This window comes from Puntigrus tetrazona, unplaced genomic scaffold, assembly GCF_018831695.1.
Source record: "Puntigrus tetrazona isolate hp1 unplaced genomic scaffold, ASM1883169v1 S000000401, whole genome shotgun sequence".
NCBI classification, from domain to species: Eukaryota; Metazoa; Chordata; class Actinopteri; order Cypriniformes; family Cyprinidae; genus Puntigrus; species Puntigrus tetrazona.
Window position 1 is genome coordinate 1,150,001 of NW_025048054.1, and position 25,000 is coordinate 1,175,000.

Below are 25,000 nucleotides of genomic sequence, written 5' to 3' on the forward strand. Positions count from 1 at the left end.
TTAATACATTAACCGTAAAAATGAACGCCATGTTTTTTTTGTCGTTTCACGTCACGTCTGTGTGTTTTTTGTCACGAGCTGCTAGTTAAAAAAAAGATAGAGCACTAATGTGAAAAGAAATCTTTTGTTTCTACTAGTTACTCTAATATTTACTCTTTATTCAGGCTAATATTTTTCACACTTCATTTAATTATTAACGTTCGATGCTGCTTGAAAGCCTTCGCCTGCTTGCATCGTTATGTTGTTATATTATATTTAACGTGACGGTGATGCAGTGATTTCCGGCGTTGTATCACACGGAGAAACAGGCCTAGTCTCTCGGACGGCCGTCGGTGTTGAGAGACTGAGTCAGATGTCCCGCTGGTACCGACCCGTCCCGCATTGATCTGCTGCTCCTGAGCGGAGCCGGCGGGTCCCACGGGTTCCTGGAAGGGGTCTTCCTCCTCCTCCTCCTCCTCCTCCTCCCCCACCGCAGGCCCCTGTTCTCCTCCTCGCTGTCCTCCGACGGCTCCACCACGATGGAGGGCAGGCGCTCCTTCCCCGACCCCGGCTCCAGCTGCTGCGACGGCTCGGGGAAGATCTGCAACACAACCCAGACTCAACCACATCTTCTGGGGTCAGCTGACGAACGGCGCCCCCTTGCGGCTCTCCACAGAAGAACTAGAACACAGACGCTCGGTTCTCATCACAGCAGACGCTTTTACTTCAGGCATATCAAAGGTGACCTCTTAACACGCACGCTTTAAATGTTAATTAAGTTCATGTTGATGAAACAGATGAAAGCCTGTGTGTAATATCAGACTCGCTGAAATAAAAGTTAAAATCAAAAATATGTGACTTTTTAATCTCACAATTCTGCCTTTTTTTCTCTTATTTGAGCACCGCAGGAAACCAGACTCTTACTGTTTCTCGTCATAAACAGAGCTTTGTATGCCGTTTTCCACTTTACATCTCAATTCTGACTTTATAACTTTATTATGAATTGAGAGAGAAAAGTCACGATAGCCTACTTTTATTTTGTATTCAAAACAGTACAAAATAGGGCGCGGCATACAAAGCTCTGTTTATGATGAGAAACAGTAAGAGTCACATCTCCTGGTTTCCTGTGGGGCTCAAATAAGAGAAAAAAGGCAGAATTGTGACGTTATATCTTGCAATTCTGCAAAAAAAGTCACGCTAGTCTTTTGTGTTTTGTATTCAGCGGCTTCCACAGTCAAGACAAGATACGACGTTAGCTTTAGTCTAAAAGGTTTCACAGCATCCCGCTTGCTTTGTTTCACAAGCATTTCTTTCAGGTGTATATCCATGCGTCCTGATTAGGAGGTTATTTAAAGGGACACCAGATACTCACACGTTCATAAAGAACGGTATAGTCCTCACATTCACGTAAAGAACATCATGATGAACGTCTGATACCTGATAAGATATGTTCAGTTCTCTCCTCTGCAGCCGGCGCTGCTCGACACTGGAGTCCTGCGGCCCTGAGGACATCACACTGCACACACACACACACACACACACACACACACACACACACACACACACACACACACACACACACACACACACACACACACACACGTGTTTATCTGGAGCTTTGCGTCTCAGTATAGCAGACACACAGCGAGCGTTACGAAGCGAGCTCTAATCCCTGTAATGAGGGAACAGCTCTTCCTGCGTCACGGTTAGACAGCGAGTCTTACTGTAATCTGCACACACTCCCTCGACTCGTGTGTGTGTGTGTGTGTGTGTGTGTGTGTGTGTGTGTGTCCTCCTCGTCGAGCTCCTTACAAAGAGCTGTCACTTTCAAAAGGTAACGTAACTTCTGAGGTGCATCTTTAAGGAACTAAAAACAGCCCTAAACGCTTTTTAAAAGGTGTCTTCCCTTTAACTGTGAGAACACAGCAAACAAATAAACACAAATTTACTTGGACTTCTACTATAAATATTGAATCAAGATAAATCTACTGTACAAGTAAAAATGACTGTGTATATATATATATATATATATATATATATATATATATATATATATATATATATATATATATATATATTTATAAAAAAAAATTTGCCAATAGGTAAAACAAATCATTTAGCCTTTAAATTAAGATTACTTTTCTGAACCCAATTGACAGATATTTTTTCTTGATTTAAGCAAAAAAACAAAACAAACTAAAAACATATATATATATATATATATACACACACAGTCATTTTTACTTGTACAGTAGATTTATCTTGATTCAAGAAATGTTCAATACTTACACTAGAAGTCAAAGTAAATTTGTGTCTAGTTGTTTTTATTTGTGTATATAATTTTTATTTTTTTAAAACAACACTTAAATCTGTCTTAAATCGTTTTAGTTGTCAAGTAAATGCATCAAGAATAAGATATTTATCGAGGCAAAAATATTTTTGCAGTGCATCCCTCACGCTCTCAGAAGAAAGAACGTATTCTTTTGCAGTGTAGCATTTAGTGACTTTAAGAGATATATATATATACACAGTATATATAGCATTACTGTGACTATAGCTAGTAAAAGTTGTAGTGAAAATGAGAAGCTAAAAGAGTCTCACCTGAGCGCTGGTTCAGTTCTTCGGTGCTGGGTGATGTCCGTCCGTCCTTCTCTCTGAGGTCTGGTCCTCCGGGACTCTTAGAGAGAGCAGGATTAACGTCTCTGGAGATTACAGCTGGCTCTCAGGACAGGTTCAACACACCGGTTATTTACAGACTTGTCTTCAGAGTCGATGCTGTGATTTTTGAATAGTAACTGTCTGCGTTGCGTTTTCTGGAAAGTCATGCATTAAATGCTCTCTCACATCAAACACGAAACAACTAACGAAGAATAGGATGCAATAAAAAATAATGTTCATCTAACGCTCTTAGATAAAAAAAGTGATCCGTTATTTTGCTAGTTAGGCTCCTTAAAAAAAGCTGTGTAAAAATGCATCATTCTGAATGCTTATGCTGAATAATTATTATCAATCAATCAATCATTTTTATTTCTATAGCACTTTTAACATAGGTTTCATCAAAGCACTGAACAGAATAAAGATGAAGAGTACACTGACAGGGATGTATAATGAAGAGAGAGAACAGTTTCTTATTAAATGCAGAGACGGTCTCTGGATCAAATAGATGCTAATGTCTAGAAGTGAAGTGTTATCTCTCTGCTGTCTCTGGTGTTTCTTCTTCTGTGTGAGAACACACCACTAGAGGGAGATGCTCACACACACCTGATTCAAACAGCCTTCAGGCACAAAAACAGCTCCTTCATCGGCGCTTCTTTACAATAAAACAAGTGAACACATTTAGTTTACAATTACAAAAAAATATATTCTCTTACTTAGTATTTTTGTCTTGTTTTCTAGTATAAACATACATTCAATATCTTCTTTTAACCTTTGAATTAACATTATTTTTCTTACTCCATCGACAGATATGTAGAAAAAAAAAAAGAAAAAATCTAATTCATTGTAATTTTACTTGTCAAGTAAAGGCATCTCAGATCAAGGATGTTTAGATGAAATGTTTAGAAAAAATCTAAAATGCTGTGTAGTTAATATTTTATTTGTAGTTTAAAAATCACAAGAAAAAATATCTGCACAACAGGGCAAGAAAAATCATCTTAATTCAAAGTCGAAAATATTTTTTTTCACAAAATGACTGCACTATAAATAAAAATAGGTATATTTTACATCGAAAAACTGGTAGCTGCGCTTGCCTGAATTCTACTGTAAAAAATACGGTAATGGCATTTTTGGTTGAATGGTTTTAAGTTAAATTAAAACACTAAACACCATCATGGTGAGACTCATTAACCTTTAATATGCAATAAACATTAATTTAACAGCATTACATGTAACATACAATCACAAAACTATCCCTGACTCTCTGAGATCCCGCTCCGCAGCCTATAACACGGGCATAGTCACCGGGGATATGTCTGAATACAAGGCTGCGTCGTACAGCGTGCGCAGAGCGGTAAAGGAGGCAAAGAGGCGCTACGGGAGGAAACTTGAGTCACAGTTTCAACACAGTGACTCTAGGAGCCTTTGGCAGGGACTGAGAAACATCACGGACTATAAAACGCCAACCTCCAGAGTGGAGAGCGCGGATGCTTCTCTGGCAGACGAGCTAAACACCTTTTATGCTCGTTTCGAGGCTGCAGCTAATCATGCTAGCGCCGCTAGCGGCATGATGAACAGCACGCATGCCGAGAGAGCCGGAGAGGAAATCGCGTTCACCATTTCGGAGCACGACGTAAGGAGGGCATTCAGGAGAGTGAACACCAGGAAGGCAGCAGGACCTGACGGCATCACAGGTCGGGTTCTGAGAGCCTGTGCTGACCAGCTAGCACCGGTGTTCACTGAGATATTTAATCTCTCCCTGAAACAGTCTGTAGTCCCCTCGTGTTTCAAAGAGTCCATCATTGTTCCTGTGCCGAAGAAACCTCAACCATCTTACCTAAATGATTACCGCCCTGTAGCTCTGACGTCTGTAGTGATGAAGTGCTTCGAGAGACTCGTCAGAGACTTCATCACCTCATCACTACCGGACACACTTGACCCACTACAGTTTGCTTACCGCCAAAACCGGTCTACGGAGGGTGCCATCACACACCTCCTCCACACAACCACAAGCCATCTGGATTTTAGGAAAGGGAACTATGTGAAAATGCTGTTCGTGGACTATAGTTCAGCGTTCAACACCATAGTTCCCTCCACGCTCACCTCGAAGTTGGAGGTCCTGGGACTCAGCCCATCCCTGCGTCACTGGATCACCAACTTCCTGACCGACAGACCACAAGCCGTATGGATGGGAAAACACACCTCATCCTCCCTCACCCTCAGCACTGGAGCCCCTCAGGGTTGTGTTCTGAGCCCCCTGCTGTACTCGCTGTACACACATGACTGTGTGGCCACTACAAACTCCACCACCATCATTAAATTTGCTGACGACACTGTCGTGGTGGGCCTGATCTCCAACAACGATGAGATGGCCTACCTTCAGGAGATCAACAACCTGGAGAGATGGTGTCAGGAGAACAATCTTCTCCTGAACGTCAGCAAAACAAAGGAGTTAATAGTGGACTTCAGCACGAAGCAGGTGCGCTCTTACCATCCCATCATGATCGACGGGACCCCAGTGGAGAGAGTGGACAGTTTCCGGTACCTGGGTGTTCACATCACGCAGGACCTGTCTTGGTCCTGTCACATCAACACCCTGGTGAAGAAGGCCCGGCAGCGTCTATACCACCTGAGGCGCTTAAGGGACTTCAGACTCCCATCTCAGGTGCTCAGGAACTTTTACACCTGCACCATCGAGAGTGTCCTGACGGGAAACATCACCTCCTGGTTCGGGAACAGCACCATGCAGGACAGGTGAGCCCTTCAGAAGGTGGTGCGGTCAGCTGAGCTCCCTGTGCTGCAGCACATCTACAACAAGCGGTGCTGTACCAGGGCCAGGAAGATCGTGGAAGACCTCAGCCATCCCAACAATGGACTCTTTTCTCTGCTGCGTTCAGGAAAGCGCTTTCGTTCCCTGAAGGCAAACACAGAGAGAATGAGGAGGAGCTTCTTCCCGCAGGCCATTCGGAGTCTGAACCAGAGAACACCCAGCACCTAATTACCGGGATTCCCATGTTCACCCCTCTTTCCCAGATACCCACTTACTTTGGACAATTGCACTAGCCACTTTACATTTTACACTTTATATTTTATATTCTACACTTTATTTACACTTTATTTTTTATACTTTGCTCACTTTTTATACATATTTTTATACATATTTTTTATATTTTATATTTATATATATTTAAATTCTGTGTTCTATTTTGATGCTGGACGGTTGTAAAAAACATTTCACTGCATGTCGTACCATGTATGTATGTGTATGTGACAAATAAAATTTGAATTTGAATTTGATAAAAAATATAACAATTTTTTGATAGTCTGATAGTCGAACCTCAGCTTCAAGAGGAACGTGGAACACTGGACCAGCTCTATACCCTCTTCAGGATGCTGGAGGGTTCCTGGGAGTTTGCGCAACCAGTCTACATGTGTTTTGTGGATTTGGAGAAGGCATTCGACCGGGTTCCTCGTGGTGTCCTGTGGGGGGTACTCTGAGAATATGGGGTAAGGGGCCCTTTGCTAAGGGCTGCCCGGTCCCTGTATGATCAGAGCAGGAGCTTGGTTCGCATTGCCGGCATTAAGTCAGACTTGTTCCCAGTGCATGTTGGACTCCGACAGGGCTGCCCTTTGTCACCGGTCCTGTTCATTATTTTTATGGACAGGATCTCTAGGCGCAGTCAGGGGCCGGAGGGGGTCTGGTTTGGTGACCACAGGATAGCTTCTCTGCTTTTTGCTGATGATGTTGTTCTGTTGGCTGCATCTGGCCAAGACCTACAGTGTGTGCTGGGGCGGTTTGCAGCTGAGTGTGAAGCGGCTGGGATGAGAATCAGCACCTCTAAGTCTGAGGCCATGGTCCTCAGTCGGACAAGGATGGCTTGCCCCCTTCAGGTTGGTGGGGAGCTCCTGCCCCAGGTGGAGGAGTTTAAGTATCTTGGGGTCTTAAGTATCTTGTTCACGAGTGAGGGAAGGATGGAACAAGAGATCGACAGACGGATCGGTGCAGCTTCGGCAGTAATGCGGTCGCTGTACTGGTCTGTCATGGTGAAGAAGGAGCTGAGCCGCAAGGCGAAGCTCTCGATTAACCGGTCGATCTTCGTTCCTACTCTCACCTATGGTCATGAGCTTTGGGTCATGACCAAAAGAATGAGATCCCAGATACAAGCGGTCGAAATGAGTTTCCTTCGTTGGGTGGCTGGACGCTTCCTTAGAGATAGGGTGAGGAGTTCGGCCACTCGGGAGGAGCTCGGAGTAGACCCGCTGCTCCTCCACATCGAGAGAGGCCAGCTGAGGTGGCTCGGGCATCTGTTCCGGATGCCTCCCGGACGCCTCCCAAGGGAGGTGTTCCGGGCATGTCCCACCGGGAAGAGGCCCCGGGGAAGACCTAGGACACACTGGAGGGACTATGCTCCCTGTTTAGACTGTTGCCCCCGCGACCCGGCCCCGGATAAGCGGAAGAAAAAGAAGAAGAAGAAGAAGAAGAAAAAATATAACTGTTTAGTTTTTCCTGTAAATTTTACAGGAATTTACCGTTAACCGTTTAACAGATTTGTATTTTTTTTCCTGTTAAAATCACAGCCATTTTTGAGAGTGTAAACAAGGGACTAATTCTTTGCAGCGTAGACCGACAGAAAGAGGAAAGAGAGACACGCCTGAATAAACAGAGGAAGAGAAGAGAGACAGACAGAGAAGAGTTAAACTCCATTCAAACTAACTGAACAACTTCTGTATTTAGAGAAGCTGTGAGTGACGGGAGTTTGATAGCAGAGCAATAAAGACACAAAACACACAGAGCAGAGAGAGAGAGAGAGAGAGAGAGAGAGAGAGAGAGAGAGAGCGAAGCGACACGCCAAAAAAGGGCTGGAGCTGGAGAAACACACACACACACACACACACAGAGACAGACGGACACAAGGACTGAGCTTCAGGAATCATGGAGCAGGGCTGTGGATGAGCCGGATCTCCAGCATGTCCACGGGCCCCGGGCCCCCAGGGGCCACTCACGTGAACGAGCCGGATCCGAGCGCGGCGGGTCTCGCCAAGGGCCCCGTGGGCCTACAGACACTACTGGACCTGCTGGTGGGAGTTTATCAGGAGTTCAGCTCCGACGCTCTGCTCAGAGAGAAACATGTGCAGCACTTCCTACAGTGGGGTCAGTACAGTGTGTGTGTGTGTTTGTGTGTGTGTGTGTGTGTGTGTGTGTGTGTGTGTGTGAGAGAGAGAGAGAGAGAGACAGAGAGAGAGAGAGAGAGAGAGAGACAGAGAGAGAGAGAGAGAGAGAGAGAGAGAGAGAGAGAGAGAGAGAGAGAGAGAGAGAGAGAGAGAGAGAGAGAGAGAGAGAGAGAGAGAGAGAGAGAGAGAGAGAGAGAGAGAGAGAGAGAGAGAGAGAGAGAGAGAGAGAGAGAGAGAGAGAGAGAGAGAGAGAGAGAGAGAGAGAGAGAGAGAGAGAGAGAGAGAGAGAGAGAGAGAGAGAGAGAGAGAGAGACAGAGAGAGAGAGAGAGAGAGAGAGAGAGAGAGAGAGAGAGAGAGAGAGACAGAGAGAGAGAGAGAAAGACAGAGAGAGAGAGTGAGTGTGTGTGTGTGAGAGAGAGAGAGTGTGTGTGTGTGTGAGAGAGAGAGAGTGTGTGTGTGAGAGAGAGAGAGTGTGTGTGTGAGAGTGTGTGTGTGTGTGTGAGAGAGAGAGAGTGTGTATTGATTTATGCTACAACCCAAATTTGAGAAATGTTGGTATGTTTTTTATTTTATTTTAATAAATTAAAAAAGTAAAAGACTTTCAAATCACACAAGCCGATATTTTGTTCTCAGTAGAACATTAAGAACACATTATAGACAGAGAAACACAGATGTGCTGCCTGCTAGAGGTCGTGAAAACAGGGGCAACAAAGGACTGAAAACAATCAGCTGGGAGAACATCTAGCACCTAATGAAGTTAATTGACCTCAGGTGTGTGACATGATTAGAGTCTCTCAGAAGTAAAGATCTCTCCGATCGGTGAAAGACTGTGTGATATTTTAAAAACAACGTTCCTCGACGTCAAACTTCAAGGGCTTTGGGAATCTCCTCAGATTCATAGAAACTGTAGAGATCTGTGTGCAAGGGACTGAAGATCTTTGTCGGATGCTCGTGGTCTTCGTGATTCTGTCAGACGTTACTGAATGAGCTCAGGAATACTTCCAGAAACCTCTGTCGGTGAACACAAGGCACATAAAGGTTTCAGAGGAACATATGCTCCCCTCCGGATGACGTCTGTTTCTGGAAGGTCTTGAGTATTTCAGTGGGACAAAACTAAAAGACGTACTGCAGATTACACCAGTGTGACTTCATAGAAGAAGAGTCTGGAGCTGAACTGACCCGCTGAGGTCCGGATCTCTCCCCTACAGAGAACATACATCAAAGATGACCATAAGTAGAAACAAATTCACTTTCCCTAGTTAACAAAATGTGTTTTTAAGAATGTTTTTCTAAGTTATGATAATAAGTTTATTTTTTAAATGCATCTTGATTTTAGAATTTATATGTATTTGTACAAGAAACAAGTAAAAATTAATAAGGTAAAAAATCATTTTTGGACTGATATGAGTCATATGGACTGATGTTTCCGTACTTTAATGATGCTCTTCAGTGATTTTTAAAGCATGTGTTTCTGCTCTCTGTCACTGAACGGAAAGAAGCAGCATGTGTTCAGAATGAAATCATTTTTAAGTGATCTGTCCCTTTAAGGATCACATGTATGTCACAGTGGCATTAAATGGCACTTTTAGAATTCAGTTGTTGCTGCAACAAAACAGACACACACGCGCACGCACGCACACACACACACACACGCACACACACACACACACACGCACACACACACACACGCACGCGCACACACACTTCTGGTCACACCCTACATGGCCAGAGAGAGACAGACAGGCTGGACACAGTTTTCCAGCTGATTCTCTGTTGATTCACGCGAGACAAACAGCGTACAGCAGGAAGGTGGTGGCCAGATTTATACAGGACATGACACAGGAAGTGATGTCACAGAGCAACAAGTGTGAAGTTCATCACACACACACATCCTGACAGAGCTAGCGAGAACTCAACAGAGGATTATTAAAATACTGCACTCTAATAACATCTATAAAAAAGAATGCAAATAGGCACAGATAATGCAAATGATGCTGGTCAGTGTGTTGTTTGTATATTCTAGCAAGTTAAAGGGATAGTTCATCCAGAAATGACCCTTGTCTTGTTGCAAACCTGTATGAGTTACTTCATGCTGATGATCTGAAAGATTGACTGTGCGTTACCTACATTCTTCAAAATATCTACAAAATATGAGCGCTCTAAAGTTGCTGTATACAAACCTGAATAACGGTGACGATCAAGAAAAGTGATGAGAGATTAAACATCACAACAAGTGACTAGCAATAATGAAAAAACAACAACAAAAGTGTCATTAAACTATAACAATAACCACCTCATTAATTCAGTGCATGCTGGGAAGTTTTCACACATTTCAGCAATAATGTTCAGTCGGAAACTAATTAATCGCAATCAATATCATCCAAAAGAAAAGTTTTTGTGTATGCTGTGTGTATTTATTATGTATATACACACACACATGCATGTATATACAACAAGTATGTTATGTTTATATATTCATGTATGCAAATGCATGTTTTATAAAAGAAACATCACATAATGTAAATAAGATATTGCATAATACGATTATGTGATAGAACCTTATAATTGCAAGGTGACAATTTTCCAAATATATGCTGTATGTGTGTTATTATATATACACATAATAAATATACACAACACACACACACTTTAATTGCGATTAATTGCATAAAAAGAGAAAAAGAGATTGTGTACTGTGTAATTTATTATGTATACATAAATACATGCATGTATATATTTCAGAAAAATAGTGTCATGGGGTGAAGAATCACACAAGGAGAGCTCAAATAAAGCCGCGGAGGGCGGGTTTATTTACAAGAAAGTGACTTAATGACAATTGAGTGGTGTTGCTCTGGTTCTGTAGGTGCTCCTGTTTCCTCTTCTGTGCAGTGGGTCCGTGCTGTGCTCCTCGTGGGCTGATCGCTCACACACTGCTGTCTGGGAAAAGAATTGAGAGAGTGGCGTTAGTGCTTGTTCTCATGGAGGAGAAGTTCTCCCAGATGCATGACTCACGCGGCTTCTCCTAATGAGCTGCAGGTGTGTCCAGGTGTTCCACGTTGGTACCATTGCGACGCTGATTGTCTTCGGGACGCTTGTCCCCTCCCAAGCGTTGTCCTGGTCCTGAAAGTATATGTACAGTAGAGAAGAAACAGTGACCCCTGACAGACCTGCACAAGCTGTCCAGATCCTAGAGAGACCGTCAGCGTTGACGTTGGCCCTTCCAGCTCAGGGACGCACAACAAACTGGAAGTCCTGGAGCGCGAGGAACCATCAGGTAACCTTGGCATTGGTGTCCTTGACCATCCAGTGCAGTGGCACGTGGTCGGTAACCAGTGTGAACCTCTGGCCCAGGAGGTAGCACCGCAGCTCTAGGACTGCCCAGGGCCTCCTTCTCCACCACAGCGTAGTTTCTTTCAGCTGCGGTCAGCCTCCGGCTGGATGCTCCATCCTTCCTGGACCTGGGACAGGACAGCGCCCAGTCCTGTGTCAGAGGAATCAGTCTGCAGCCGGAAGGGGGAGTTAAAGTCCAGGGCTCTAGGGACAGCCTCCAAATTCATGGGGGTTGACGTCAACAACAACGAGATTGGAAGTGGCAAGGGCGGCGAGCCGGTCCCTAGTCCCGACCAATTTCTTCAGTAGGTTGATGTGGAACAGCTGGTAAGCTCTTTGTCATCCAGGCTGACGTAAACGATAAGTAACCGGTCCAATTTCCAACACTGTATATGGGCCCTGCCAGGTGGCCAGGAACTTGCAGGCAGCTGTGGGGACGAGGACTATGACTCGGTCTCCGGGCTGGATCTCCCGTGGTTGGGCTGCCTGGTTGTAATGGCATTGATAGGCCTGCTGCGCCTTACTAAGGTGCTCCTGGACTCGGTCGATTCTTTCCCTCATTTCCTTAACGTGTTCGACAGTGGTCCGATGGGCAACCGGCTGCTGCTTCCAGGACTCCTCTGCCATGTCCAACCGAAGAGGAGCTCGAACAAGGTGAAGCCCGTTTCATTCCTGGGGAACTTCCCGAATCCCGAACAGGACATATGGCAACATGAGGTCCCAGTCGCACCTGTCCTCTGCGACCACTAGTCACAGCATCTGCTTCAAAGTCAGGTTAAAGTGTTCAACCAGCCCATTAGTCTGGGGATGATAGACAGTGATCCTCAACAACTTCATCTTCAGCAGCCAGCAGAGGTCAGCCATTAGCCGGGACAAGAAGGAGGTACCCTGACTGGTCAGGATCTTCACTGGGATGCCGACTCAGGTGAACAGCAGGAACAGTTCCTTGGCAATGGATTTGGACTTTTGCTTTTTGGAGGAGAACTGCGTCTGGATACCGGGTGGCATAGTCGACAATCACCAGGATGCGTTCACACCCCCGGGCAGATTTAGGCAGACTTAGGGATGGGGGGCACCTGCCAGGTGGAGCAGGCTTGGCAGAACCGCTTCACAGATCCATTGAGTGGTGTTGGCTGCCCCTAGGTGACCTGCCAAGGTTCCAGGATGGTTCCCAGGATCGTACAAAGCACCACAAGCCGCAGGTTTTCACTGAGCGACGCAATAGAGCAGTAAAATGCAGGACAATAAAATTGTATGTTATAGCCTATTGCAACACGTCAAAGATAAGGTTTTGATTTTAAGTCAATTCACACTAGATGCTTTTACCCAAAGGCACTTAAACCTGAAGTATGACTGTGTTGAAGAGGACTCAGAAGCCGTCAGAACACAGAGAAGTGTGTGTGTGTGTGTGTGTGTGTGTGCAGTGTTTACAGTCCTGCAGGGAGACTCTGGCTCCTCATGCCTGTCTCAAGCTGTCTCATGCCTTTCTTTGTGCTGGAAATGTGGAACGTTCTGTGCAGTAAAACAGTTTACGTTGTTGCCTTGGTCTCGCTCGCATTCCTGCAGCTAGGAGAGCGGCTCGAGACCAAGGCTGGAAAACTTGCCTTAAAAAAGTCTCAGACATGAGCGTGCTATTCTTAGTTCATCTGTTCTATTTCTGTGCTGCACGCTCTTAAAGGCACAGTCCGGGCCGATCAGGAGGGTTCAAGCTAACAAGAGCACTGAAACTGCAGTCAATAGGCTGCAATAAGAATCAAATTATTATTCTTTTATATATATATATATATATATATATATATATATATATATATATATATAAATTAATGGTTTGCCGTGCATTAAAGTATTTTAGTATTTTTAAAGTATAGTAAAGAACTATCAAAAATATTATAATATTGCATTTAATTCTGAAAAGTAACTTTTGCATTAGTTACTTTTTATAGAAAAAAGTAATCTGTTACATTATTTTGCGTTACTTTTTCTCACCAGGGCTGGGCTTGCTTGTTTGTTTTTAATATAAAAAGTTATATTTTGGCAAATGCAAAAGCCCTTTCACACCAAAAGTGAAATGAATCTGGATTAGGCTGAAGGAAATATGAATTCACAATTCGCTATTCAAACAAACCTGTGCTGTTTTCTGAAAAATAACATGGGAAGAAAATCCAACACTCTTTAGAAATTACAAAAAAAAAGATTTTAAAGTCATTTTTGCTTATTAGCTTAGAAACAAACACTGATTAATACAATGGTATTATATGCATACACTTTATTTGTCTTATTTAACATATTTAGTTCTTGGATTTGCGTTATATGTTGGGTTTGCATTTGACTGTTTTGCTTCATTTCGAGCAATACTGAATGACGAATATTTGTGATCATTTTGAGTAGAAACTAGGCGGGTTTCGGGAAAAAACCTGGCAACCTTTTCCTCTCACGCTAACTCCCAATTTCTCTCAACCTGGCAACATGAGAGCTGTCAGTCAATAAACGGGAAAAACATTTCTTGTGCACAGAAAAGTAATGTGTTACACTACTTTAAAAAGTAATCTGATTACGTAACTCGAGTTATGTGTACAGCTGTGGCATTGACTGTTCTCTTCAAGATATAGTAATTATTGAAGCTTTATAGTCATATTTGTCATTATAGTTACGGTCGAGTTGTGTGATGTTCTCTTTCCTCCGATATTTGCAGCGGAGCCTTTGGTCAGACAGGTGAAGAAGACTCGGATAAGCAGGAATGACTTTGACATCTTGAAGGTGATCGGCCGAGGAACCTTCAGCGAGGTGAGAGGGTTTGTGCTGGTTCTGTTATGAAAAAGATGATTATGAGTATATTGACTGATGAGTACATGTGCAGGTGGCTCTGGCTCGTATGCGTGACACACAGCAGGTCTGCGCTCTGAAGATCATGAACAAGTGGAACATACTGAAGCGTGGAGAGGTAACCAGCAAAAAATAGATTCCTAGCTAACAAAAAGATGTTCTGAGAACATTTCGCTAAGCGTTGTGAAAATGTTATTTAAGTGTTCTCTGAACTGAAAAAAACTTTAAGCAACATTCCATTTGATCATTTTGTCATGTTTAATATTTCATGTTTAATATGAGAATGTTACATTTGAATGTAATGCTCTGAAACAAGTAGCATTAAAAACATTAGTTGAATGTCCTAAACTCTTTTAGAAATATAATATACCTTGGAAAATGTATGAATAACATTTTTGTGCTAATATTTTGAGAACATTATTATTCATTTGAAATAAGCTAATACAATAATTTAATTACTATTTGGTAAGAAGTCTGGGGCTTTGTTTTTAAGAAGATTATCTTCAAGAATTTGGCGCTTCTTAAGTTAATAAAAAGATATGAAAAATTTAAAAGATATGAAATATATTGTTCATTTTTTTATAATAAGGCAATGCAAAATTTCTTCCTAAGGCGTGAATCTGGCGTTCGAAAGAATGTTCTGTTAATGTTACTGAAAGAATGTTTGTTCGTAACTTTGAGAGAACGTTAGCTAATGTTCTGAGAACGTTTCCCGTTAACCGGGTTTAATAATACGGTAGTGTGTGTGTTCAGACGGCGTGCTATCAGGAGGAGCGAGAGGTTCTGCTCAAAGGAGACCGGCGCTGGATCACTGAACTACATTACGCTTTCCAGGACGACGATTACCTCAAATGCGTCACTTCACACAACCGACTCACTGATTCACTGATTCACTGATTCACTGATTCACAGCCTGACCTGTTTCCACTTTTGTTTGAATCAGAATGTTATTAGTCATGCCCCTAAATCCACAAGACCTCAGATCATAATTCACTTCTCTAACTGTAATATTTAATGTTTAATAACATATTGGTGTAACAAAAATTAAAGAGTAGGCCTGGTTCATTGTCATTTGGTCTGTTCAGACAAGCTTTCATAAAAACACACAAAACACGCGACAAATCAATAAAAATAGCACATGTTATACATGCATGTGGTGTTTAATACCGTTAAAGTATTTTTTGGTATGTAAAAGTTTGACATGTTTTGACATCTGAATTGTTCTGATCTGAATCAAATGATTCGTGAATCTGCGAAAAGCCTGGTTTATTTAACTCATAAACATATTACGATTATGATTAATTAAGAACTATGGTCACATTTATAACTTAATATTCTGAAATGTTCAGATGAGAAACGGCTAATAATTAATGAAGTTAATAAAGTGAATTAAGTGAATGAAGTTCTGATGTGAATCACATGATTTTCAAAGTCGCTTGAGGTCCTGATCCTGAAGATGTGGTCCGTCCAACGACTGAAAATAAAAAGTCATAGGTTCTTTGTCTCAGTATCAATAGTATTGCTAACCTGATCTCAATCAAATGATTCACAAACCCATAAGAATGTTCTATTCATCTATTGGTGGCTTGTTAAAACCAATAAATCGAACATGTCCCAAAACACACTACAGAAAACCGTTTTTAATTGTTCAAATCTGATGTTTTGTAATATTTGTTATGGTATTTGTAGCAGAAACCAATAGATGTGCGCACACACACACACACACACACACAAAAAAAGATTCATTCAAAGTGACTCAGATGATTCAGTTTTGTCTCATGAATCATTTTCAGTTCTGTATGTTCGTCTTTTCTCTTGTCTCTCTTCTTCTGCTCTGCAGTATCTGGTCATGGATTACTATGTCGGTGGAGATCTGCTGACGTTGCTGAGTAAGTTTGGTGATCGGATCCCGGAGGACATGGCTCAGTTCTACCTGGCCGAGATGGTGACGGCCATCGATTCAGTCCACAGACTCGGTTACGTGCACAGGTATCCGTACTAACACGAATCAGTGTGTCTAAACATGCATAAACATGTACGTTACTTCATTTGAATACACACACACACACGCATATGATTGGATAGTATGCAGTATAGGAATCTTCAGATGCTCAGCTTGATGCCTGCTCTCTTTCACAGAGACATCAAGCCTGACAACATTCTCCTGACGGCAGAAGGTCACGCTCGGTTGGGGGATTTTGGCTCCTGCCTGCGTCTGGAGGATGACGGCCTGGTGATGTTTGTGAGACGTAAGCCTTCATTCAGTGGTGTGTGATTACCCGCCGTGCTCATGTGTGTGTGTGTGTGTGTGTGTGTGTTCTCAGGTCCACTCGTCTCTGGCCGTGGGGACTCCAGACTATCTGTCTCCAGAGATCCTGCGGGCGGTGGAGGCGGGCGGAGGCTACGGCTCTGAGTGTGATTGGTGGGCTCTGGGCGTCTGCGCCTACGAGATGCTGCTGGGAACCACACCCTTCTACGCCGAGTCCATCTCCGAGACCTACGCCAAGATTATACACTTCAAGGTAGAGCTGGCCCGGGTGGCAGAGAATACGATTTTGAACTAGTCGTCTTGACAAGTCTACACGTTTCTACTATCTTTTTTGCTTTGAGAAAAACCCACACTGAGACTCACAGATCTTAACTAAAACATAAAACTTACTTCACAAGCAGCATTACTTTTAACTTTACAATTACTTTACTTACAAAATGACTTTAGTTAAACATCACCTGTGTGTGTGTGTGTGTGTGTGTGTGTGTGTGAGCACGTGTGTAAGTGAGTGTGTGTGTGTGTGTGTGTGTGTGTGTAAGTGTGTGTGTGTGTGTGTGTGTGTGTGTGTGTGTGCATGTGTGTGTGGTGTGTGTGTGTGTGTGTGTGAGTGTGTGTGTGTGAGCATGTGTGTGTGTGTGTGTGTGTGTGTGTGTGTGTGTGTGTGTGTGTGTGTGTGTGAGCATGTACGTAAGTGAGTGTGTGTGTGAGCACGTGTGTAAGTGAGTGTGTGTGTGTGTGTGTTATCAGTGACCGCTAGTGAGCTTAAAGACTCTTCCTTAAACACCTTTATTAGTTTATTCTTCAGTACTGTATGCTTCAGAGCTTCCTCTTCGGTGAAAAAAAGAGTAAAAACAAGTCTGTTGACGTCAGAAAGTTCAAGGTGAGCGTTCCACGTTTACACGTCAGTGACAGCTGGAGGAAGAGCTGAGGAGGAAGTAGAAGAAACGATCAGCACGCAAACAGACCGTACCTTCAACATAACTAACATTTACTTTGAATCAAACGGACGTAGATCTCCTCTGATTCTGTTTTAGTGGTTTCAAATAGCTTTTAATATTCAAGAAACGTTTGAAATCACAAAACGGTAATGGCGCATTATTGTTCACAAATGTTTTTCAGTATTTCTGGATTTAAATATTCAAATTTGCTTTCCAAAAAACGACGGCGATCAAATGAGCGTATAAAACTTAAACTAATCTTTTAAACGGCGGTTAAATTGTTTCAGGGAACTCTAACGATTCAATCAACCCTTTAAGATGAAAATGCAACAAGTGATGGATGAAAAAGTGTGTAGCTCTGTCTCATATTGTCATATATTTATTATTTTGAGTAATATGTTATACTTTTCCACCATATTTTCTTCAGATTAAACCGCTTTTTATTTTTCTGGGCTGTGGTGAAATGTTTTTGTGTTAATTATTGTTTGTCTTTTAGGAGGTACGTTTCAGTCTACAACAGTAATATATTTTTATTTTATTTTATTAGTTATAATTCCTTCAAGCTAAACTGAACTTTTAATTTATTACTACTACTACTTGTTTGTAGCACTATGTTTGTGCATGAACATGGATTGATGGATCTGTCTGAACAGGATTATTTTGACTTTCCTCCGGGGTCGGAGGTGTCCGAGGAGGCACGGTCCCTCATCAGCGCTCTGATCTGTGACAGGAGCGAGAGGCTGGGCTCCACGGGGCTCGGGGACTTCAGAAAACACCCGTTCTTCACAGGTTTGGACTGGAGTTCCCTTCATCTCCTCCCTCCTCCGTACCGTCCCGATGTCTCCGACGCCACAGACACCTCCAACTTCGACGTGCTGGACGACTGCCTGAGCCACACGGTACCCGAGCCTTCAGATCCGCCGCGGAGACGGAGAACCTCGGCGTGATCTGACTCTTCTGCTCTTGTGTTCAGGAGAGCCTGAGCGAGGCGACGGAGCGAGCGCCGGTCGGGCTTCATCTGGCGTTTGTGGATACTCTTACACAGCCACCAGGTTAGTGACTCTTCATGGGCGGCTTTATCATTCAGCGCAGCTTTAAGATGTTCTCGCTCTGCTGCAGAGAGACGGGAGCGCTGGACCGCAGCAGACACATCATGATGGAGATCAACCAGCAGCAGGAGAGAGATCTGCTCCACCTGCAGGAAAAACTGGTACCAATATTATATCGTAAAACCCAGAGGAAGTCAAACAGAGCACAGAATTTCCAAAAACAATCATGCTATTGAAGTTTAAGGTTTAAAATTATTACGATTAAATCAAACCGGGAGAAATTAGGCCAGGTCGGAGTGAGTTAAAACCATTAGATTATATATATAAAAGAAAGCTTTGGATTAGATTTTATATCCATTAGATTATGTGCTGGGAATCGTCACATGAAATTCAGAAGTGGGTCAACGATTGTTTTTGGAAATGCATTCATATATAATAACAACAATTACAAGACACGTAAATACATAACATAAAATAGACGGTTTGTTGAATTATACGAATACGTAGGAGTGAGTAATTGCACTAAAAGCGAGTATTGTAGTAAATTCACTTTTAAAAATATACTTTATAATCCATATATATATATATATATATATATATATATATATATATATATATATAATATGCCCTTTCTCAAATCAAGCTGTACTTAGCTTCTTGGCGGTGTGACATCACACAGGCACAGGCCCCTCCCACACTTGTTGATTGACAGTGTTGTTTTATCATAGCTCCGCCCTCAGTGAGCTGTCATCAGTCCTTCATTGTTTCGATGCAGACAAGAACGGCTCCTAAGAGACTGAGGCGCTTTATTGTTGGATGAATATAGCAGTTGGTGTTTACTCCTGAAATCTGAACCGCTGAAGAAGTGCTTTTGTTTTTTGAAGGGAATGCGTCTATGTTCAGGTGAATCATTCGCTTCACCTCCAGTTTTTTATGCTTTTTCGCAGATTGCATTTCCTAATGTAGCAAGTTCTTTGGCTATATGGCTCAAGAGAACGGCTCGGGGGCGGGGCCAGTGGAGCTTATTAGCATTTAAATGAACATGCACTAAAACGGCTCGCTGTGAGTTGTTTCTGACAGGGTAAAAACAGGGTATTGTGTTACACTACCGCTGAGAAATTCGAACCAATGTCATAGACTGGGCCCTAAAGAATCATATCAGTTTGTGTAAATTTTGTGTGACCTTCATCTCGCAGCAGTCTGAATCAGATGTCGGTGTGAACGAGCTGCAGAATCAGGTGTGGCAGCTCAGAGAATCCGTCACCGCTGAGCTGATGTCACTTCCTGAACTTCCTGCTGAGCCAGAGACGGAGCAGAGGGACACACACGCTTATGAGCTGCAGCGGTACAACAACATACACTCAGCTATCACAGTCATATCTGTTCATAAATGCTGTTGTTTAATATGATAAATAAACTCTTACAGTCAAATCTAATAATAAACGCTGAAAAGGGAAGCCAAAACATTTCCATCTGGTGGCTGGCTACAGTATGGCTCATAACTATGGCTTCAACTGAATTACTACCGCTCAGACTTGGGCCCAAATGAATTACTACTGCCCGGACTCCAGCTCTAAATGAATCACTACTGCAATCGAACTATATACAAATCACTACTGTGCAGACTTGAACTCTGAACAAATCCTTACTGCACAGACTCCAACTCTAAACGAATCATTACTGTGCACTCTCAGACCCTAAATTAATCACTACTGTGCAGACTTGTTACCTAAACGAATCACTATTGTGCAGACTCAGACTCTGACCGAATCACTACTGCGCAGACTCTGATTCTAACTGAATCACTACTGCACAGACTCAAACTCTAAATAAATCACTACTGCGCAGACTCAGACTCTAAACGAATCACTACTGTGCAGACTTGTTATCTAAACGAATCACTACTGCACAGACTCCAGCTCTAAACGAATCACTACTACGTAAACTCAGACTCTAACTGAATCACTACTGTGCAGACTCAGACTCTGAAATCACTGAACTCAGACTCTAACTGACTGCAGACTCAGACTCTAAATGATCACTACTGAGACTCAGACTCTGACTGAATCACTACTGCGCAGACTCAGACTCTCACTACTGTGCAGACTCATCTAAACGAATCACTACTGCACAGACTCAGCTCTACTCTGTAAACTGAATCACTACTGTGCAGACGACTCTGATGACTCAGACTCAGACTCTAAACTCACTACTGAAGACTCAGACTCTACACTGTGCAGACAGACTCTGACTGAATCACTCTAAGACTCAGACTCTATCACTACTGTGCAGACTTGTTATCTAAATGACTCTGCACAGACTCCAGTTCTAAGCGAATCACTGCTGCACAGACTCAGACTCTACTGTGCAGACTTGTTATCTAAATGAATAACTACTGCTGCACAGACTCAGACTCTAAATGAATAACTACTCAGACTCTAAATGAATCTCTACTGCGCAACCGCTCCGACTCTAAATGACTCAGACTCTAAATGAATCACCACAGCGCAGACTCAGACTCTAAACGAATCATAACAGTGCAGACTCAGACTCTAAATGAATCACCACAGCGCAGACTCAGACTCTAAACGAATCGCTACTGCACAGTCTCAGACGTAATTGGTGACAGTGGCCATATTGAGATGTTTTGGTTTCACGTTTCTGGCTTCGCTGTTGTTTTTCTGTTTATAATGTGTGTGTGTGTGTGTGTGTGTGTGTGTGTTGTACTGTTTTTCAATATAATTTACCCATTCAACAGGTTTTTACTGTAGTATTTCAGACTTCTGTCTTAGTGAACAGTGAGCAGGGGATGACTGCGCAGGGGTGTTGATGTACTGCTAGTAAACACAGCGCTGTTGATGTTCTCCAGGCGTCTGCACAAGGCCGAGCACAGGAACAAAGAGCTTGAGCAGGAGATGACCGAACTGAGAGAAGAGATCCTCAGACTGACCGCCGGCAGAAACCAAGGTCAGGAATGAGCTGTGATCTGGAATTAGCAGTACAGATGTCACGCTGACAGATCTTCAGAGATGTGTGTGTAATATTATCTGTACAGTGTGTGAAGCTCTGCCTGAGAACAGAGATAAATATCACGTCCCGGAATAGATAATGAAACACTGCAGAACAACTGCAGGGTCACATGACCAAGTTCATGACAGACAAATAATAACTGATTCACTGTCTGCTTTGTTTATGACACTTACAGTGGAAGCCAAAGAGATATTCTTTATGAAAGTTATGACTTGTCTACACCCCCCTAAAACGACTCGTTTAAACACTTATCTACATCACAGAGTGGGTTTATTTGCATAACTCCGCCCAAATGTTTAATCAAAGAAAGAAGGCTGGGCTATTATTCTGTCTGTAGTGTTGCTGCAGGCGCCATGTTCGGAGAGACTGCTGTGTTTAAATCATGAAACTGAAACTACTTTGTGTTTCTAAAAGAGGACACGACTAGCTGGCCAATCAGAGCACACCTCGCTTTTTTAGAACGATGAGTTTTGTACAAATAGACTCGTTTCAGGAGGCGGGGCTTAGAGGAGAAACAATAATGTACAGGATGTGGAAAATAATGAAACTTAAATCTCATAAACACATTGCATTACACCAGACACACAAATAATGTTTTTTAGCCTCATCATACGCCCCTCTAAGACTCTAAGACAGTGTTTTGTTTGTGATGAGACAATAATGTCTCAGAAGGTTCTTACACATCTTCTGACTGTGTTTTGAACTTAATGATTCTTTGTAAACCTGCGTTCATGCATGATGTTTCCTCACGCTCTCGCAGGCTCACAGCGGCATCACTGTGTGAGTGTGTGTGTGTGTGTGTGTGTGTGTGTGTGTGTGTGTGTGTGTGTGTGTGTGTGTGTGTGAGTGTGTGTGCAAGCATGTGTGTAAATGAGTGTCTGTGTGAGCATGTGCGTAAGTGAGTGTGTGTGTGTGTGTATGTATGTATGTGTGTGTGAGTGTGAATGTGTGTGTGTGCAAGCATGTGTTTAAATGTGTGTGTGTGTGAGCATGTGTGTAAGTGAGTGTGTGTATGTGCGTGTGTGAGCATGTGCCTGCATAAGTGAGTGAGTGAGTGTGTGTGTGTGTGTGTGTGTTGGCTGAGGCCGGTCTAACAGCTGTTTCTCCTCCGGTCACAGAGCTGTGTGTGTGTCGGTGTCTGGGCAGTCAGGACTCCGTGTGGGACGTAAGCCTCTCTTTAGCACTGCATCTCTCATGGCTGGTGTCACCTGTATCTGTTGTGTGCTGATCTGTGTGTAATTCCTACACGTGTCCGTGGTGTTTGTCTGAAAGCTGACTGACGTCCCTGATGTTTGTAGAGCTCCGTGACGCCCCCTGCCTGCCATTACCCGCTAGTGACGGCCCTGCACCGACACCTGGTGCTCTTCAACAGGGTGAGTGCACTCAGAAGCGTCACGTGTACTCTGTATATTATGTATATATACATGCACACACATATATTTTGAAAACATATATTTACATATGTGTATATTTTTATAATGTATGTTATATATAAATATAATGGATATCTTCTTAAATGTATGCATGCATGTGTGTGTGTGTGTGTGTGTGTATTTAATGTACATAATGCATAGACGTATACACAAACAGGCAGCCTACACAAACTCAGATGTGTCGGGTGTGTAATCAGAGAGTGTTTGATTGACAGGTGCGCAGGCCTCAGGTGAGGAGTGAGTCGTATCTGCTGGTCTGCGCTGAAGGGACTGAACTACAGCTGTGGGAGCGACACGGCAGCGCCCGATCTGTGCTGAAGAGCACTGAGAGTCGCAGTCTGATCTCTTCTTCTCCGCTCTTCAGCTCTATAAAAGCCTTTAAACGCACTTGAAATCACTAGCATCACGGCTCTTCAGAAAAGCTCACAGCCAGGACTCTGATTCCACGTTTACAAGCGTTTCAGCTCCATATTCGATTGCGCTCATATTCTGAATATGCCGTTTATATACAGAAATATGGTTGTTTCAGGTCTGCTGATCTACGTGTTATAACACAAGAGAGTCCAGATGCTGCCGCCGGTTCTGCAGTGTGTGCTCAGTTATTATTTTTATTAAAACTTAAACACGGTTTAATTAGAGACCCTTGAAAAGTCCTAAAACTCTGACTCGAACTGGAAAGAGTTGTTCTTATTTGATTGCCACTTCACAAATCAGTTTCCATTCCTTAACATCTATGGCTAATTATCATCACCCATAATTCTGTGCAGTCTGAGCATGTGACTCTCCTTTCAGGTGATTTTCTGAATGAGGTGTTTACATGCAGCTCTTTTCTCTGAAAACCACCTCATCCCTGAAGAACGAGTCAGAGGACAACGATACAGAGTCTAGGTCAAAAACGATCAGATTTTCTTTTAGCCCAGAATGTTTCATGAAGATATTTAGTAAATTTCTTAAGGTAAACATATAAAATCTTCATTTTATATTAGTGATATTCATCGCTAAGAACTTCATTTGCACAGCTTGAAAAGTGGTTTGCATTTAGATCGTTCTGCACATCCAGATTTTCACATCGTTGTATCTCAGACAAATATTATCCGATCATAACAAACCAGACATCAGTGGAAAGATGATTTATTCAGCTCTTATGATTGGTTTGGAGGTGATTGGATGTGCCGTTTAATATATATGAGTCTATACTAATCTGAATATTGCCAAATTCTGATTAATATCAGAATATTGAGGTGCATGGCTGTAAAAGAAGAAGTGATTCAGAATCTGAAGTGTCCGACCTGTCCTGTCTGTTTATGGGAATCTGCTCTGATCTAGTTTTATTCACACTTGTTAGTGCTCCAGCTATCATATACTACAGCATTATTTTGTACAAAACAAGAAATTAAGTTGTTTTAACATTAAAAACTATTTAAGAGTGAGAAACTTAAAAATAAAGTTGGCTTATTTATTTAACGCAAGAGTCAGTTGAAATGATTTGTCTTGAAAATATGTGTCTGTTTGTTAAAAAAAACCCAGCCCCAGATCTCACCGACACCTGAAGATGGTTTTCCTCTATATCTATAGTGAGTGTTAGGATTAGCTGCTTTAGGTCATGCTTTGATCCCAAGTATGGAGTGGGTGGGGCTTCTGTTTTCTGTATGGAGTGGGTGGGGCTTCTGTTGTCTGTATGGAGTGGGTGGGGCTTCTGTTGTCTGTATGGAGTGGGTGTGACTTCTGTTGTCTGTATGGAGTGGGTGTGGCTTCTGTTGTCTGTATGGAGTGGGTGGGGCTTCTGTTTTCTGTATGGAGTGGGTGTGGCTTCTGTTGTCTGTATGGAGTGGGTGGGGCTTCTGTTTTCTGTATGGAGTGGGTGGGGCTTATGTTGTCTGTATGGAGTGGGTGGGGCTTATGTTGTCAGTATGGAGTGGGTGGGGCTTATGTTGTCAGTATGGAGTGGGTGTGACTTCTGTTGTCTGTATGGAGTGGGTGTGGCTTCTGTTGTCTGTATGGAGTGGGTGTGACTTCTGTTGTCTGTATGGAGAGGGTGGGGCTTATGTTGTCTGTATGGAGAGGGTGTGGCTTCTGTTGTCTGTATGGAGTGAGTGTGACTTCGTAAAATTCTTAAAATAAATACACTGTTCAGAATTAAGCTGAAAGAGTGTTCAGCATGTTTATAATAAAGATTTATTTGGATTTGGATTTTAATAATGAAAAGAAAACCGTGAACAGAATATTGCCTACTACTTTAGTAAAGTAGCATGTGAAATAGAATGCATTATGCAGATACATTTTCAGAACAGAAGGATAATGTTAAGTGTAATAAGGTCTTT

The 25,000-nt window shown here is 42.7% G+C and overlaps 1 protein-coding gene across 1 annotated transcript; it reads left to right on the forward strand.

Moving 5' to 3' along the window:
- Positions 1 to 6,961: 6,961 nt before the first annotated feature.
- Positions 6,962 to 23,071, forward strand: LOC122333878 (myotonin-protein kinase). Its single transcript, XM_043231718.1, is given in 16 exon segments — positions 6,962 to 7,786; positions 13,830 to 13,921; positions 13,995 to 14,078; positions 14,714 to 14,815; positions 15,801 to 15,949; positions 16,100 to 16,193; positions 16,285 to 16,482; positions 17,821 to 18,066; positions 18,141 to 18,192; positions 18,195 to 18,219; positions 18,287 to 18,377; positions 19,413 to 19,561; positions 21,086 to 21,183; positions 22,365 to 22,411; positions 22,545 to 22,619; positions 22,895 to 23,071. Coding segments are annotated over 16 exon segments (1,881 nt in total). The 5' UTR covers positions 6,962 to 7,584.
- Positions 23,072 to 25,000: the final 1,929 nt, after the last annotated feature.